We start from the raw sequence: 16,375 nt of genomic DNA, 5'->3' as shown, positions 1-16,375 counted from the left end.
AGACAGGTAACAAAATAAAACTTACGTGCTTAATAAAAAGCTGTGCTAAACGCTCAGGTTCTTGAAGACATTTTTCCAGTTCAGCCAGGAAAAAGCTGAAAGAAAGGACATCAACATTTCAGAATACTTCTTTAGGTCATCCCAGCAGCAAACTAGTTGTCCTTCAGATATATCAGTGCAATTTTAGCTATATTATTCAATAATAAATGAAAAGCTAAGCTCGGCTTCAGCCCATAATGGTTGGATTTCTAAAACATTAGATGAGAGCTGTGAAATATGGAGGTCTTGTCTTGCAAAATATCTGTTCTTCTTTACTATTACAGTGGTTTAAACTTTTAAAAAGTGCCACTATCTATCTAATTGCAAGAGTTGCTTTCCTTCACTGAGAACTCCCGAAGTAAAACTTTTCCATATACCAAAAGGCTTGTGAAAACTCAGCTGAAGCTCTACCAGGAGTTCTCAGTTGCATGAGCAGATCTGGAGTACTGGTCAACGTGGAAGAGATGCATAAGTTTCCACCTGAAGAGACAAATCAATGCGTTTTTGCTGGTGGAGTTTTGGTATGTTCTGGTTTTCACTGTTTTTCAGTATATTACCATTAGTAACATACTGTAATTCATAATAGTAATAGTAATTCATGCACACAATCTCTATCTTGACCTGCAGCTTTTGGGTCATTCATTCTAGCTGGAATGTTCTTACCAAGAATATACCAGGAAAAGTGAGGTAAAAGCAGCTAAACTAAACTTTAGAAATACTGGTAGGTTTTTCTAACTGGTAGGCGAATCCTCACAATTTCCCTTTCCACGATCATCCCCTTTTTCAGTGCAGGATTTCTGTCTCAAATGCCTCCATGGATTTGCTACAGTAGCCATATTTGGTGACATGCCTGCAATGGCCTGGTCCCAAGAAATCCCAGAACCTCAAAAAAAGATGCACATTGGACAGCTGTCCCAACTAAACATCCCTATCGCTACCATCAGGTACAGTGCTTCCATAACTCAATCCTCCATAAATGTTAAATTCATCTGCATTTAAATAGACTTCTTGACCTAAACATGCAGAACTAAAAATAGGAATCCCTCCCTGTGTGTTACAGAAAACTCCTGTCATCACGCTTAAACAACAAATGGCACTCTGTTGCTGGTAACAACTTGATACATGATGAAGCTTTTTCTGACATTTTTTGGTTTGTGCTTACAAGGGCACCTGTCAGAACATAAGGACAGGGCCAGGCCATGAGATAAGCACCTGTGGGACACACAATGGGAAGGATACTGTGTTTCCTGGGTGAGAGAAATGTACAGAACTGAAGGAAGATCCAGCCCGGTGTTCATTGCTCAAGTCTACTTATGCATGCTCAAATTCTAGTTAATTGGAGCTGTACAGTATTTCTGAGAGGCATAATTGAACTGATGACCATATTGTTCATAAGCAAGTCACAGCAGAAACAGCCCAGCATTTGAAATGTCTTCTGTTTCCATCAGTTTTTCAAAAGCTACTTGTACAAGTAAGATTTTCAAGCAACAGAGTTCCTAACTCAGAGTCAAAAGCATCAACTAGGCCAAAGTATGTCAGAGCTTTCAGGTGAGAAAGATCTTGAAGGCATTTGCATTTGATCACCCTACTAGCCAAATACTACCAATACCAGTAGTATGGTCAGCCTTTGCAATCCTGTCAGCTGCACGTGAAGATGCTCATGTTGCTGAGAACCACAAGGCACAGGAAAGAAACCATGACTTTCCAGCAATGCTACTGCTCATCAGTGGGATGAATTGAGCCTACAGCTGTGACCAAGAAACACAATTGTGGCAGCCTCTGTAGCTCTTCTGAGGATCCAGCAAGTAGCCCATAAGCAGCAACCCTCTGGGAGCCATGCTGGGACTGCTTATGAGCAGCAGCTCAGGAGCTGTGGATGGACCACAGAGCTATCTCCCATTGAGCCTCTCGTTGTGGCTCCCCAGCAAGGAGTGGCAGAGCCACCGGCAGCACAGCACTGACAAAGAGCAGACTCTCTTGTGTGCAACATTTCTGTCACACTGACCAGCACTCCTGGCGTGGTGTTTGAACCAGCATAAAGCTGTATTTGTGATCAGAGACAGCATGACAGACACCCTCCCCTGAAGCCAGGCAGTGCAAAGCTATAGCCCATCCAAGTTTGGTGGTTTTTTTTATTTTTTTTTTTAACTGGGATAAATGATTTTATGTAAGACAGTGCAATGTTTTGCATCATGCAATTGTGCCATTTTTGACTGGGTAGACAAAGCCCCGTATCAGGATCTAGTGTATCGTGAAACTGGCTGAAAGCACATGAATTAGAACACGTTCTCAAGATTCAAGGTAGCCATAGTTTGTGAAGTTATTGAGCAGCACTTACAAATCAACAGAGACCATTTAAAGTGAGGTAATGTCCTTTGGAAGTTCAGCCCCGAATGACCTGCTGTTCAATTAAAAGCAGCTTAGACATACAGACACCAGATACCCCAATCCTTTATGGATGAGTGGTTAGAAAGGTGCTTAAAAAGGAACTAAACCAAAACTTACTCTTTGTGCCAGTCGTAGATCTGGTGAATATTGCCAAATACTATCTTGTCTTTCCCTTTCATATCTTCAGAAACTCCTTTTTCTTCCATCCTTTTCATGAAGCCCTTTAGGATTAATGATCAGTGATTAGCAAAGGGTTCATTTGGAGGGGGAGCATAATTACACTCTTTTATTTTCCCAAAGAACAGAAGGCTAATGTCAGGATTTTTTACATTGAAAATGCTTAAAATACCTTTTGTACACTTTAAAACCAGAAACCCATCTAAATACTTTAAATCATAGTTTGCTTAAAAGAAAACTTTAAAGGATTTATTCTGAGTATCTACCTTATACAAACCGTTATTAGATGTCATTGAAGTGACAAGTGCATTTAGAAGATAAAAGTTAAACAAAAGTAGTTTATCAAGCTCTTGGCTTCTCTGTAAGAGGAAGAAGCCAGACTCTGTACAGAGTTCTTCCACTCATCACCATGAATATTTTGTGGAGAAAAAAGCCAAGCAGTAAGTTTAAAGAGTCACATGAATAGGACTTCTCACACCTCCTGAGAGTTTCTTTGTAAGCTTTTCGATCTGCCAATGGTGCCTGATGTAAACAGAAGATAATATAAAGGTTTTTAAGTTTGGAAACTGTTGAAAATCACTGTTAGATGGGCTGATAATTCTCCTTGGACTAGTGAATGTCAAAAACACTGCCGAAAGGCACTTCAAACACATGCCTCCATCCCTGAGTCCTGGCTGGAGAAAAAACTGGACCCTGCCTGCGAATTTGCTCTGACAGGTGATCCCTAGGGATCAGCCAGGTCTTTACAAGTTGAAGCTTAAAAAACCATGACTTTTGTTTACAAAAAAAGCCCACCCCACCCCACCCAAAAAAACAAGCCCCAAACTCTATTTTATCTCCAGGGTTTTTTGCAAAACAATAATCCACAGGCCACACATGAACCTCAGCACAGACCCAAACACAGCTTCTGGAAAGGTACTCCGGCACTCAGACACAGGGCTTTAGTCCAGGTGCCAACTCAAGAAAAGCATGTTACCGTTACTTGATATGACAGCAAGAAAAGCACAAAAGTGGTAGAAGCATCAGTTATTCTCCATCACTGCCCTCAGGACTACACTATAGCACACAGAGTTTGTCACAAGCAGGGTAGCCAAGAAAAACCTTTGCACACTGAAGTTGAAACCTAAAATACAATGTTTGTTAGACAGAAGCAAAAATAGTTTCCAGAGACATTTCTTCTTGTTTCTGTCAACATGAGAAGGGGACCATGGAAGCAGAGCACAATAAAATAAATAAAATAAAAAATAAAATAAAGCGGTTTGTTTCTTATGCTGTATTTTTTGTTGTCACTTATCAGCATGGTACTTTTTAGTGGGAAAACCTTCTGCATGGCAGGGTTTGCTTCAGCTCACCTCCACAACAGTTCCCAAGTCTTTGACGTAGTCTTTTTCAGTCTGTACCAGCTCATTTAAGACAAACCTAAATTTAAACAGAACAGACATGCATTTAACCATATTCCTTGATGTTGCTGTTTGATCCTTTAACCACACATTACCTCTCCACAAAACCCCATCGTCACCCAGATCACATAACACAACTCACTCTTCATTCTCTTCTAGCTCAGCGGAATGTAAATGACAAAACCACCAGGTCAGGGTAGTTTCAGTTCTCCTAACCACACCTAACAGTCCAGCTGCCTGTGCTTTGAACTACCTCTCCCCACTCTCCTCTCCTCCACCCCCCATGCAGCCCCCTGACAACGATGGAGAGATGTCCTGACCCATTCTGCAGTAGGCAGCAGAGGATTTCTTGCCCCTGTCCCTCTGGCTTTGCCCAGGATTCAGCAATTAAGTTTTGATTTGGAAGTTTCAAATACCTGGAAAACAAATCCCCTCTCCCGTCACAACCAAGAGCTTAATCTTTCAGACTGGGTAATCTACATGTGGGTGTCAAATGCTTTATGCCTATTTCAGAGCTAATAATCCTGGGTAGGAGAGTCACCTAATGAAGGCCTGCTAGATGTAAACAACAGCAAGCTAAAAAAGCCCCTCCTTTGTAAGTCAAACTGACTAATCACATAATGTGCCTTGGAGGACAATTTCAAAAAGTTACAGCTTGCTGCAGACAGTTTGCCTCTCGATTACGCCATTACATAGACTTGGCACGTGACAAACTCCATCTGTGCTCAAGTTCACTACAGCAGTAACGAGGCTAACAAGATAGAGGAGTGCTTTCATGTCTAATACTGCCCTGTTCACATCAATCAGCAGATTGACCCACTTGAAACGATAGGGCTGAGGGCAAACAGCGCTAAGATAAAAGCCTGGTTGAAAATATCTAGAGGAAAAGAAAGCAGACTGGTGTTGCAAGGGAAGACAGTTACGAGAGGTTACTGAGAAAATAAATGCTGCTCTTGCTGCGCTCCCAACATGTCCCTTGCTCAGAGAGAGCAGAGGAGATACTTAAGACATGTGGCAGGAGGAGGTCAAACAGCTTCTTGTTCATTTGAGAGTGAAATCCAGCCCCCTTGGCAGAAGCCAGGGCTGGCAGTGACGATGCCAGATGCTTGTGCTCTCCGAAGTGCCCTGCCAAGTTGTATGCCTGGGTAGTAAACACGCGCGGGGCAAAAGGTTGCTCTTTTACAAAGCAGCAGCATGTGGCCTGAACAAGTGCGTGCTGTACAGTCCCCTCTCACTGGCTGACGTACCGTGCCCTTGTGAAAGGCTTGCCACTCTCCTCCGCCCAGGGAGATGTGCGGGGAGGTTACTTTATGGCTCTCACCACCTCCATCTGCACCGCGTTGCTCCACGAACACAGAGAGCTGCTGGGGAAATGGGGAGAATCTCTCCCACCTGCCCACTGCTTCTCCTTTGCTCTGAGTTACTGCAGGGATCCAACTGGCCAAATCCTGCTCTAAAAATGAAGCAGTGGGTACTTGTGGTACATAATGCTGCAGGACGCAGGCAGGCGGGTGTGAATTAAAAATCAGTGCAGCCGTGTCTATCGGGTGAAAAGACTAAATCTGCAAATTTACACCTCTCATAGGAACCAGGGTTTGCACCTCCACTGTTTAACTGAGCACCAGTGTTTCCCCATCTCCTCTCTTCCTAGCAAGCAGAAAAATCAACCTTGACCATCTCTTTTGGTTCTCTGAAGCCCACCTGACACAAGACCTTAGAGGTAGTGCCAAATTTAAGGTGCATACTAAGATGTATATTGCCAAGAATTCAAGCTCAGTCATCTTTTCATCTGATAACGTAAGTCACCAGCAGGTATTGACTACACAGCTGTATTTAAAACAGCATGAACTGGAACAAGGATAGAGCCTCCTCAATTCTGACTAAGTCTGAATATTTGGGTATCTTGCTAACTCTGCATTAAATCTATACTGAACAATGCCACTCGATGAGACCACTGCATTACTGCTCACAGAAATGCAGCAATCAAGCCTGATGGAATAGGGGCTTCCTAACACCAGGGCTAACTGCTGGCATACACGTGCTGCCCGAGACACAGGAAATTACTGTCTGTGCCCGTGCAAGAATTCAACTGCTGTTTTGTGGGGAACAGGGGGGTCACAGCTCAAGCTGGGAGCTCAGCTGCCTCATATAGCTATGGAATGAAACCTAGTGAGCCGCAGAGATATGGAGCAGAGACACAAAGGAGCTGGAGAAGTTGCAAAGGAGACAGATGTTTTGTGCTGAAAGCCACTAGCAGGTGCTCCTAAACATCCTGGTGTTCAGGAATTCTGGACAGAGGCAGCCACTAATTACATGTAACACACTACCAGTCTCCGTGCCAGAAGCGTTGCGTGCTAGAAATCATTACTGCACCTACACTTACAGTGGCATAGGTCTCTGCACTAAAACCGCAAACTGCAGTTAGTTGTCAGTTATCTAATTAATGAAATGCTACCAGAAAAATCCAAGAACTTTCAATATTGAGGAGCTTTTAGGAGATAGGCACAGGCAGAGACGTTCCCTGTGGGAAGGCTGATGGCTATCTAGGAGATAACTTCTGCCATTCAGAAACACATCCAGGAGCATCATGTCCCTGCCTGCTGCTGGGAGTTGCTTCGGTTCCTACCTGTGTCACTTCTCTGGCTTCCTACGGCAAACCGTAGGAGCAAATGGTAGCTTTGACAGAGCTGTGATGCTTTGCTCCTGCTTCCTCTTGTGCTCTTCATTACCTCCTTGTTCTCCCCGACTTGGTTTCCTTCCCTGCTTGGCATCTTTCCCAAATGGGCTGCTCTTCTTCCACCTCTCACCTTACCACACAAACTATACACTAACTGTAGGGAGCATTACTTTTCCCCTCAATCTACCATTTGATTAGATCGTTAGTTCCTGTTGTTAGTGTAAGAGGCAGTATAAAGAAAACAGCTACCTCAGCTCTCTTTCACACAATTCTTGATTCTGTTTCTCCATTTCTCTGTGTCCTTCAGCTGAACTATGCATTTAAGAAGTGCTCCAATCATGATAAGCTTTTAAGGCATAAGTGTTATTTTTGTTACATTTAAGGGAGTGTACAGATAATTTTAAAAAACAACTTTCATGAGCTGTCACCATTTCCTTCCTCTCCCATTACTATAACCATGAGGGTTTCCCAAATGAAACTTTCTCTTTAGTGGCATATTTGCATCACAAATGCACCTGAAATCTGCCCCTTCCTTTGCTAATAATGAAGGCAAAAAATATTCTCTCATGCAAAAAATCGTAGTGGGATTCTCTGTTCTTTTTCTTGAAGGCAGCTAACAAGGTCAACCACATATTCCCCTCTGAGAGCTGATTTCACCTCTGGCAATGCAGTAATCACCAAGGCAAACGTCTCAGTAATACTTGTCTAGCTGTTCAGAGGCTTTTCCAGCCACAGCTATTTGCTATCTGGGGTAAAAGCTGTACATTTTAAAGGGTGATGAAGAACTTCCCAGGTGTGCAAGTGCTTTTACAAAGTATTTTTACAGGTTAAGAACAACCAGAAGCAAGCAGAACACAGTTTTGCGCTCAGTTCTGTGCTCATTCACTGACTACAAAGTATTCTTTCAGTGCAGCTATGTGTCCTTCTCGGGTGCATATTTCAGAAAGAAGAACCAGCAAGACAACTTACATCCTGCCTCTCATTGCTTTGGCTTTTTGTTCCTCTTCAAGGTTTCGTGGGGGAGTTGAAGGCGTCATTCCCTCATTTAAGCAGCCAGTGGTGTCTTTTAAGCTTCCTCGGTAAGATCCTCCTTCAAGGGTCTATAAAAGCCCCAGAAAATGACAGAATAAACATTATCCTTGAACTCCAGCATCAGTGTTATCGTTTTGAGTCAGTTCTGCAGTCTAAAACCAAGCAGAGCATCCAGCCATACTTTCCCGCAGGACTTAGTGAAACACAACCAAATTAGTTTTAATTTGATATAAGACCAACACATCTCCCCCACCCCTCAAAAAAAAAAAAAAAAAAGCAAAGCATTAAAACAAAGAAGATGTCCTTGTGCTAGAAGGTGGAAGAAGATGTTCCTGTAGCCCCAGAATGAGAAAACTTTTCCAAGTTATTTCAAAACATCCTGAAAATATCTCGGTGTCTCAATCACAACCAGTGTTAGGCTACCTGTGGTCAGTGTTTCTCTGCCAAAGTCTGAATGGGGATTCTTCATAGTAAAGTGAAACACAAAATGTAACAGAAATACATGGATACATACTAACATTCCACAATAATCAGAGTTTCCCCCAGATCCCTGGAAAGTAATTGCAATTGAAACAACAGCCTGCATGCAGGGGAGAGAAAATAAAATATCCTCCGAAAATATATCTAACCAGAATAATTGAATACTTTTCAATTTGTTAGTCCCTTAATGAAATAAAAGTATTTTGAGTAAATATTCTGGGAATGTCTTTCTTGGTTTCCCATGTCACAAAGAACCTTTACCACTTACTCCTTATCAAACACCCTATGAACACTGACTATCTTCATATACCAACATCTAAACCAAGAAAACACCAAAACCCTCTGAAATGATTCACTAGATAAAGCTGCTTGCACAGGGTTACAGTAGTATAATGATCACTGCAGGATTTTTTGTTTTTTATTTACTCTCTTCACCTTTCCAGTATACATAAGGAAATGGACCTTTATAGGCTTATCATAACCCTGCTTTAATCCTGACTTGGTAATTAAGTGAAACTTGCTCAAAGCAAGCATTCACGTAATTGTAGAGGTCCTGGGACATGTAGAAAAAAGGTTTAGTGTTGATATTAACATTTTGAACTGTTCAAGGGAAAACTTAAGAGAAGCCAAGATATGAAACAGGATTTACTCCTTGTCCAAGAGACATGGGACCAGACAGGGAGAGTGCATGATACTGAAAATTTTGAACAAATTAAACCCAGAGCATTTTTACTGCTTATTCCACTCCCTGTCAGAAAGAGTTGACAAGGCAGATTAAAAGCAACACATGAAACTTTGTAAACTTAAAGCACAACTGTGATACTTCAAGCAGTTTTACTCTTTCAAGGGTCTTTTCAGGGAAGCCAGAATACCATATTCACACGTTGGGTAGTAAAACTTCCGTGCCTCAGAACAAGTTCTAAAACAAACCAAACAGAACATCCCAGCGCGTAAAACATTTGAATACCAACAAGACCCCAGAAAGAGTGCAGTACAGTAGCTCCTGCTCTGCAAAGCCCGCTCCAAAAGTGCCTTTTGACTATGCAGTGCAGAGCCTACATGGCAATGTGAAATGTAGGCTTCATCTCACAGGGGGAGCAAAAATGCTAGACACTCTACTGAGAAGTAGAGCACAAAGCATTAATAAAAGCGTAGCAGGTGAAGGTGGAAAGCAAGGAAACCAGAAACAAGAGGTAGGCTTTAAGGGCTTTAAGCCCTTCCCTGAATCATATTAGGCCTGTTGTGTACACAGTTTTCACAACACTAAACTTACCAGCTTACTTTTGACCAACTTTTCTATTGCACTGACAAGATCCGCAGCAGTTGGGACATCGGAGGAGCTCTGTCGAGCAGCTAGCAAAGAAGAGGACTGCAAGACACCAGGTTGCAAAGGAAAAGGAAGTTAGCAGGATGAGAAGGGAGTAGGAAACCAGCGGTCAGTGAGGCAGCTTCTGAGACAGGAGAACGAACGTGAAAGGGAGCAGAAGGGTTAGAGGACTGCATGCGTGGTCAGGTGAGTGAGTGTCGCCATATCAGACAAGCACAGAATTGCCATCCCCTTCTGGCTGCATGTCTCCCTGCAGCAGTTCCAAGGGTGGGAACCAGGGAACAGCACCAAAGAACTGAAGTTCATTGGCAGCCAGGCTACAATACTCTTAATGTCTGTTGTTTCCTCCTTCAAAGGACATCTACGGTCTTACAGGCTCCAGAATATTGATCTTCTTACTGTGGATGTAAGAAATTACCCCCTCCCCCATACATACATATTTAATAAATGCAAGTTAAGTACAACGTACAGATGGAGTTACAGGCAATAGGGGAGGGAGGCAGAGGGGAATGAATCATTCCCCCTCCCTTCCCCACAGATCAGTTGCAACTCTACATAAACTCAGACGACACGCACTCATTCATGTAACTTCAGCCACCTAAACATGTAACTTTTTCCTCCCCTCTCTGCAATCAGTGGAGAGAAAACACCCCTACGTATCTCATCCGCCCTAAGCACCTGGCACAAGAGGGCAGAAACACTATTTGGAGATGCCCACTTTTCCCTATTGACGTTAATTAGAACAGTTTCAGTCTCACTTCTCTATGCCTGTCTGTTGGTCACAGGTATGCAATTTTAGGTGCCTGACACCATGTAATGTCTTCGGATGTATCTACATTCAGGTACCCACAGCTAATAGCTTCTGGTTATTACAAATCTCTGGATTTGTAATTACAAAAAACCAAAAAACAAACCCTGAGACCTCTTCAGTGTGCTACCCAAGCATCCCCTATGGCACCACAAAGACTGGCCTCTGTGAAATATTCAGTTTTACGTGGGCCTCTTCACCCCTTGGTCTTTGTCCTGAGAAACTTCACTTTGAAAACCCAAACTCATGTGATAGCTATGGGAATTTGTATTTATTAGCTCACCTGTATGCACATTTCTTTTGAACGAAATATAAGCACTGACTAAAACGGTAAGTCCTTTGATAACCTGCTTTTGGCAGGCTGACATGGACTAAAGCATGAGGTAATTTTTTATAAATTCTGCATTAAAATTATTAAAAAGCTTATTCATCTCTCAGCTGCTTAATAAAGGTCTTCTGGAGAGCAGGTATTTCAGCAGAGTCACTGTGCAGGTGCCAATGAACGGGCATCTGAGATTAAATAGTGCTGGCGAGCGAGGCATGGAAATGTGATGGCAGGAATTAGGCAGCTGGCCACCTCTTTAACAGCCCTTTGGGGAGGTTGCTCATGTTGAGTGACACAGCTCCAGGAGGAGAAAAAAAAAAAAGGCAAAGGAGACCAATCCCAACCAGAAGCCTTTTGACAAAGCAGAAGCATTAACAGTCTGCCACTCATCGTCTCCTCTTTCACAAATAATACATCTAATCAACAGTTCTAATTACACCAACAACAAAAACTACAGGTAATCAGGCTGGTAATTGAGGAATTAGGCTGGCAATGCAGGAATCGCATACAAAAAAGCTCAGCCAGCCTGTTTCACCTGCAATGCTGAAAGACATGTCTAGGGGGGGAAAAAAAGACTGAAAATAGGGACTTTGAAGAGATACTGGACAACCGCATAGATGATAACCATCAAACATAACCATTGTAGCAGAGGTCATCCGATTTTTAAAGGCATTGAACAGCTGTTGCTCTCACTACTTTTCACTGAAATTGCTCAGTATCTCTTAAAAGAAAATAACAGCAGGATTTTGAAGGGAGCATGGAAATATTTGCTGCCTACAAGTCTTTCATGGTTAAATAAAACTCTTCTGTGACTGATGAGAGAGTCTGGCTTGTTTGGGGCAAATCGGAAAATGGTATTTATGTTTCCCAGAAAGTAAATTATGAATTTCTAATATGAAGAGATCTTGCAATTTGTCTTCATAAGAGCCTCCTGGAGCAGTGAGGTACAATTATTGCTGCCTTGCAGATGGGCTTAGGGAAACGTGCCACCCCCTGCACCATGCAGACATCTTCCACCTACCACTGCTGCTTCCCCATGCTGCTGCTGGCCCAACCTAAGCCCATGCCTGTAAGCAGTAGTAGGACATGAGCAGGGAGCTGTAGCCAAATTAACACCATGAACACGCCCCAAACAGTGCTTGCTAATGCATGCTCCTGTACCAGCGAATTCAGGAGCCATGTTTGTGAACTTAAGTTTTTTCCCTCATGACAAAAAGCGAGTAGGGGATGAAAAAGAGAGAGAAAAAGAGTTTCAGATGCAACTCGCTCTATTTAATCTTCTCTTTTAGGACTGGGTGAAGAAACAGGATGCCAAAATGCTCTATAAAGCCGAGACATCTGGAGTGGAAAACAGTTTAGTTCCACAACATTGGCACTGTCAGAAATGTATTTAAGAAATACTGACATCACATGGCATGTTAAAAATCAAAAATAGTCACCCGAGCTAAAGCAGTTTTCTCTTTCTTTAAAAATAAACCAAAACAAGCCCCCAAAAAAACCAAAAAGCAAACTAACCTCAAAACGTTCAACTAAACACCACAGGGAACAAGCCAGGAACAACTGCTGTTGTGCTGGGCTCGGATCCACCACGGCTCAGCTTCACCGACCTTTTGCCTCCGTGCCTCACCAGACAGCCAGCAGCACATGCAGCACTCAAAGGGCAAGAGTCCACAACTCCAGCTGCTTCCTTCTGGTCTTGCTGCCACCACAATGTCATAACATTTCTGACAAATTAGCAGCAAGCCCCCAGCTCCTTTCCTCCATCACTCTGCTCCTTGAGTCTCAGAAATATTTGTGCTCTTCTGTCTCTATTTCCAAACTCCTGCCTGAACCTTCCCCAAGAACATTCTGGGTTGTTGGGTTTGTTTCTGACAATTTATTAATCTCCCCTATCCTTGCCTCTTTGCACGCAGTAATTACAATCAAAGAATAGAGATGCAGAAGTGGCAGTGCTAAAAACAGATGCCAGCAGGAAAGCAGGAAACAGCTCTCCAGGAGGATGGGTTTCTACAAGGGAGATGACAGCACCAGGAAAGGGTGGGGAAGGACACATGCCGACAGGACCTGTGCGGACTGTGAAGGCAAACCACTGTCACAGCTGTATTCACAGGTTCCCACCGCAAGTCCAAGAGAGCAACTGAAGGACTCTGCACCATCTGCCACTGCACCATCTACCACAGCAACCCCTGACTTAACATTCAAGAGACCCCAGCTAACAGCAGAGAATACCACCACCAGCATGCTGCACAAGGATGGGCAGACCAAAGCCTTTCTCACCCTCCTAAGGGGGACTTCAGATACCTTGTGGGCTTCTGAACTACCTGGAGCAGATGGACCATTCAGTGATGACCAGCCACACGCTGAAAATGCCAAATGATAGCTCTGGGTAGGCTTCTCCATCTGCAAGTTTTAAAGCACTTCAGAACGGAGAGTGGATGGTGGGGCACAGACTAAAAATGTTCCTGGACCTCAATCACACACACAGCCTGAGTGGAGAGCACAGGCTCTCTAACTCTCAGTAAAGGTGGTATTTCTGGATTTAAACAGATGCCAGCATCTGTCCTACTCCTCAGGCCCAGGCTGCCACCAAATGCTATTTCTGCTGCTGCTGCCAGACACCAAAGGCACTTTTAAAACAGGTGCAGCAAACGCACGTTACCAGCCTGAACGGAATTTCTGACCACACACAACACACGCACACCATCGACCTGTCATGAAATGGGATGCCAAGGCTAAATTGCTTATCCAGCACTATTTGTCAATCCAGTTGGTGAAAGGTATTAGATTATGATTTGGATATAGGAGTCTCTTAAAACCCCAAGTCTAGGCCCTGAATACTAGAAGACCACTGCGAGATGGCTATGTGAGAAATGTACTTAAACAGCAAACTGATATAGCAGGGGAGGCCTTACCATCTCATCTTGGGTTGGATCATTGTCAAAAATCTTCATGGGAGGAGGAAGAGGTGTGTGAGACTCTTCATCTGGTTCATCTTCGCCCCAACCTTTCTTGCTCTTCTGAAGAAAATTTAAATGTAATTACAAGCAGTGACAGGTTTCTTGTATCTTTTTAGATACCTGAACCCCACCACCGGGTTGTGGGTCTGTTGATACTATTACTGGCTCAATATTGCACTGGCTGTAGAGAACTGCAGGTAATGCTAAGCACCATGGAAGAGAAGCAATAAAGATGTAAGGTTTTGCCAGTTAATCCTGGTGCATTCTAAGCATTACAAAAATAACAGTTTATAGGTCACCCAAGAAGCTAGGGCAGTTACAGTTGTCTGTCTGCTGATGGAAAAGTATTATTCAATTTAAATGAGAAAAGTTCAATGTACAGTTTTTAAAATGTGTTCCTCTATTTGTGTTCAGTTTTTACCATCTCCATTTTTGGCTTGTATTTCCTTATGCACTTTATCAGGAAAGAGCCATCCTGGCAAAGAACATGCCTGAGAGAAACTGCAGCTACAAACATGTAGCATACTTAACAGAAACACGGCTGTTTCTCTGAGTGTTTTCTTTCAATAAGAAATTACACTGCCATGGTAGGATAAAGGTGACATGAACCTCAGCAAAAAATGATCTGCTCAAGAATAACTTCATTTCTATCCTTAGCAGCTTTCTAATAGGCTACTAAAAAACCCTCTAGTTAAATGTCAGTAATACATGCAAACTTTCAAATGCTATTCCTTCTATATCCCACTGCTCTTTGCATGACAACGCTGTTTGCAACACAGCTTGGGTTGATGCAATTTTACATACAACTCGCTGTTCCCTTCAGACCCTAAGGGAACTGGGTTTACTCATGCGTGAATCACAACCACAGAAGAGACTATCAGAGATACAGGCTTTCCTGCAACAACCACTGCACACACCTCATCTGCGCTGTCTCCTTGAGGAGTGGTTTCATCTCCGGTCTTTGGTGAGCCGAGGTCAAAGCTCTTCCTGCCATCTCGCACCTTTTTATGTTTCTTGATGTTGCTCTCGGTTTTGCCACTGTTCAGCCGGCGCACAGGACTAGTCAGCCATTTCTTCAGGGTGTTGGTTGAGCGCTTGGGGCCAGGAGAGCTCTGGATGGAGTTGAGGGATGGCTGAGGTTGTAAGTTGGCCACTGAATCAGACTTGCCGCCATTGTCATTGGAAGAGACCGAATATGCGTCTGGAAGAAAACAATGCAGGTGAGAGATCATACCAGCACCTCCTCTCTCTCCTAGTGCACATCAAGCGCTTGGCAGTCCTAAGCATGAAGATACAAGCTGCCTTGATGCAAGGCCTTCTGACCTATGGACATCGTGTAAGCTCTGTTGCACACCAGGGAGAGGAATATGCCCTCGCAACAGGTATTTTTCACAGTCTTACACACTGCTCTCATTTCCTACTACACTATCTGTCTTTACAAAAGATTGCAGACAGCAAAGTTATCTAGTTTTTGAGGAAAGCCTGAATTTCATGCTAAATGCTGAATTTCTCAGCTTCTTCCCACAGATTTCACTATGAATTGCCAGGAAGAAAATAAGGACAAAAAGCAGATTACTAGAGGAGACCTGACAGCCACCAACACTTTGTCAGATTCCAATTCCATAAACGTTCTTCAGCTGTTTCCGGACCCCAATGACATTACTGTTAGTTAAACTACTTATTAACTTTTGAAGGTTATTTGAAGCACCTTAAAATTACCTCCTTTGCCCCTGAAAGCAATTTGTCAGAAGACTTCACATCTTCCCTAGAACTAAGAAACTGGAATGAGCAATTACAAATTGTTCAAACCAAAGGAAACTCCCAAGAAAGAGGTGCAAGGCACGCTTAAAATTAAAAAAGATTTCCATTCTATGCAAGCAGGAGATACTGCTGAACTGTATCCAACTGCAATTATCAATACACATGTTCAGACTAGCACCTTAGAAATGGGTGCGACCTCCCTTACCCTCCCCCCCACCCCCAAAAGCAACAGACCAAAGATGTGCCAATGTCAATAAGTCTTTAAAACCAAAGCAAGTTGCTCAAAGACTTCTTAATTGCCCTTTAGGAACAAGTGCTCTGCTTTCACCTTCCTGAAATTGTGGCAAGGCAACTCCCTCCCCAGGAGCAATCAGGGCCTCAAGTGTTTAATCCCACACAATTTAAGATGAATATTATTTTTTTTTTTACAGAATTCAGAAATTGTCACACTCCTGTAAGATACATCTCAGAGTGTACATCAGCAGCCAGCTGATGTTATTACACGTTTTTTAGATGGTTATCTCTGAATCTTCCATCTGCCCCAGCAGAAAACAAAAACATAAGTTACAACACAGGAAAATAGCCTGGTGCATCCAGACATTCTCAGTTCAGCAATAAATATCATTAGAGATACTGGACAGTACACATGCTGAAGGAGAGCTACTCTCCCAGAGAATCGCTACCTATATTGTTTTAGAATATAGCATTATATAGAATACGTAGCTTCTGCTACCTGCATGCAGAGCTCCCATCCCGCCGGGCAAGGCTGCTGCCGCCAGCCAGCTGTGCACCCAGCAGAGACCACAGCCTGCCCTCTCTGCCAGCTTGTAAAACATAGCCCATGAGTTATAATATTTTATCATATTTTATAACCATAGACAGTCTCAGTTGAACCAATAATTTATTACATACCTGAAGTCAAAAGTTAGTTTTTTAGAACATATGGAAATAATTGTAACAAGCTAGAGAAGTCAAAGTTCATTTCCCAGACAGGAAGAAAATCC

At 43.0% G+C, this 16,375-nt stretch overlaps 1 protein-coding gene across 10 annotated transcripts in view; it reads right to left on the bottom strand.

Annotated features, from left to right (window-relative positions):
• The window catches only part of KALRN (kalirin RhoGEF kinase), a 528,324-nt gene that overhangs the window by 47,106 nt on the left and 464,843 nt on the right, over positions 1-16,375 (bottom strand). For 9 of the 10 annotated variants that reach the window (XR_008733430.1, XR_008733429.1, XM_055717657.1 and 6 more), the window contains 6 exons: positions 14,528-14,811; positions 13,566-13,670; positions 7,651-7,781; positions 3,957-4,023; positions 2,545-2,648; positions 26-95 (listed from right to left, as the gene is read on the bottom strand). Coding sequence is in view for 8 of the 10 variants with exons in the window: in XM_055717657.1 (XP_055573632.1) it covers positions 26-95; positions 2,545-2,648; positions 3,957-4,023; positions 7,651-7,781; positions 13,566-13,670; positions 14,528-14,811 (761 nt within the window). In the remaining 2 variants the exon portion in view is untranslated. The remainder of the gene's footprint in view (positions 1-25; positions 96-2,544; positions 2,649-3,956; positions 4,024-7,650; positions 7,782-13,565; positions 13,671-14,527; positions 14,812-16,375) is intronic. The other variant, XM_055717652.1, reaches the window with a different exon arrangement.

Source organism: Falco cherrug, chromosome 8 (genome assembly GCF_023634085.1).
Source record: "Falco cherrug isolate bFalChe1 chromosome 8, bFalChe1.pri, whole genome shotgun sequence".
Lineage (NCBI taxonomy): Eukaryota > Metazoa > Chordata > Aves > Falconiformes > Falconidae > Falco > Falco cherrug.
This window is presented reverse-complemented; position numbering and strand designations above follow the sequence as displayed.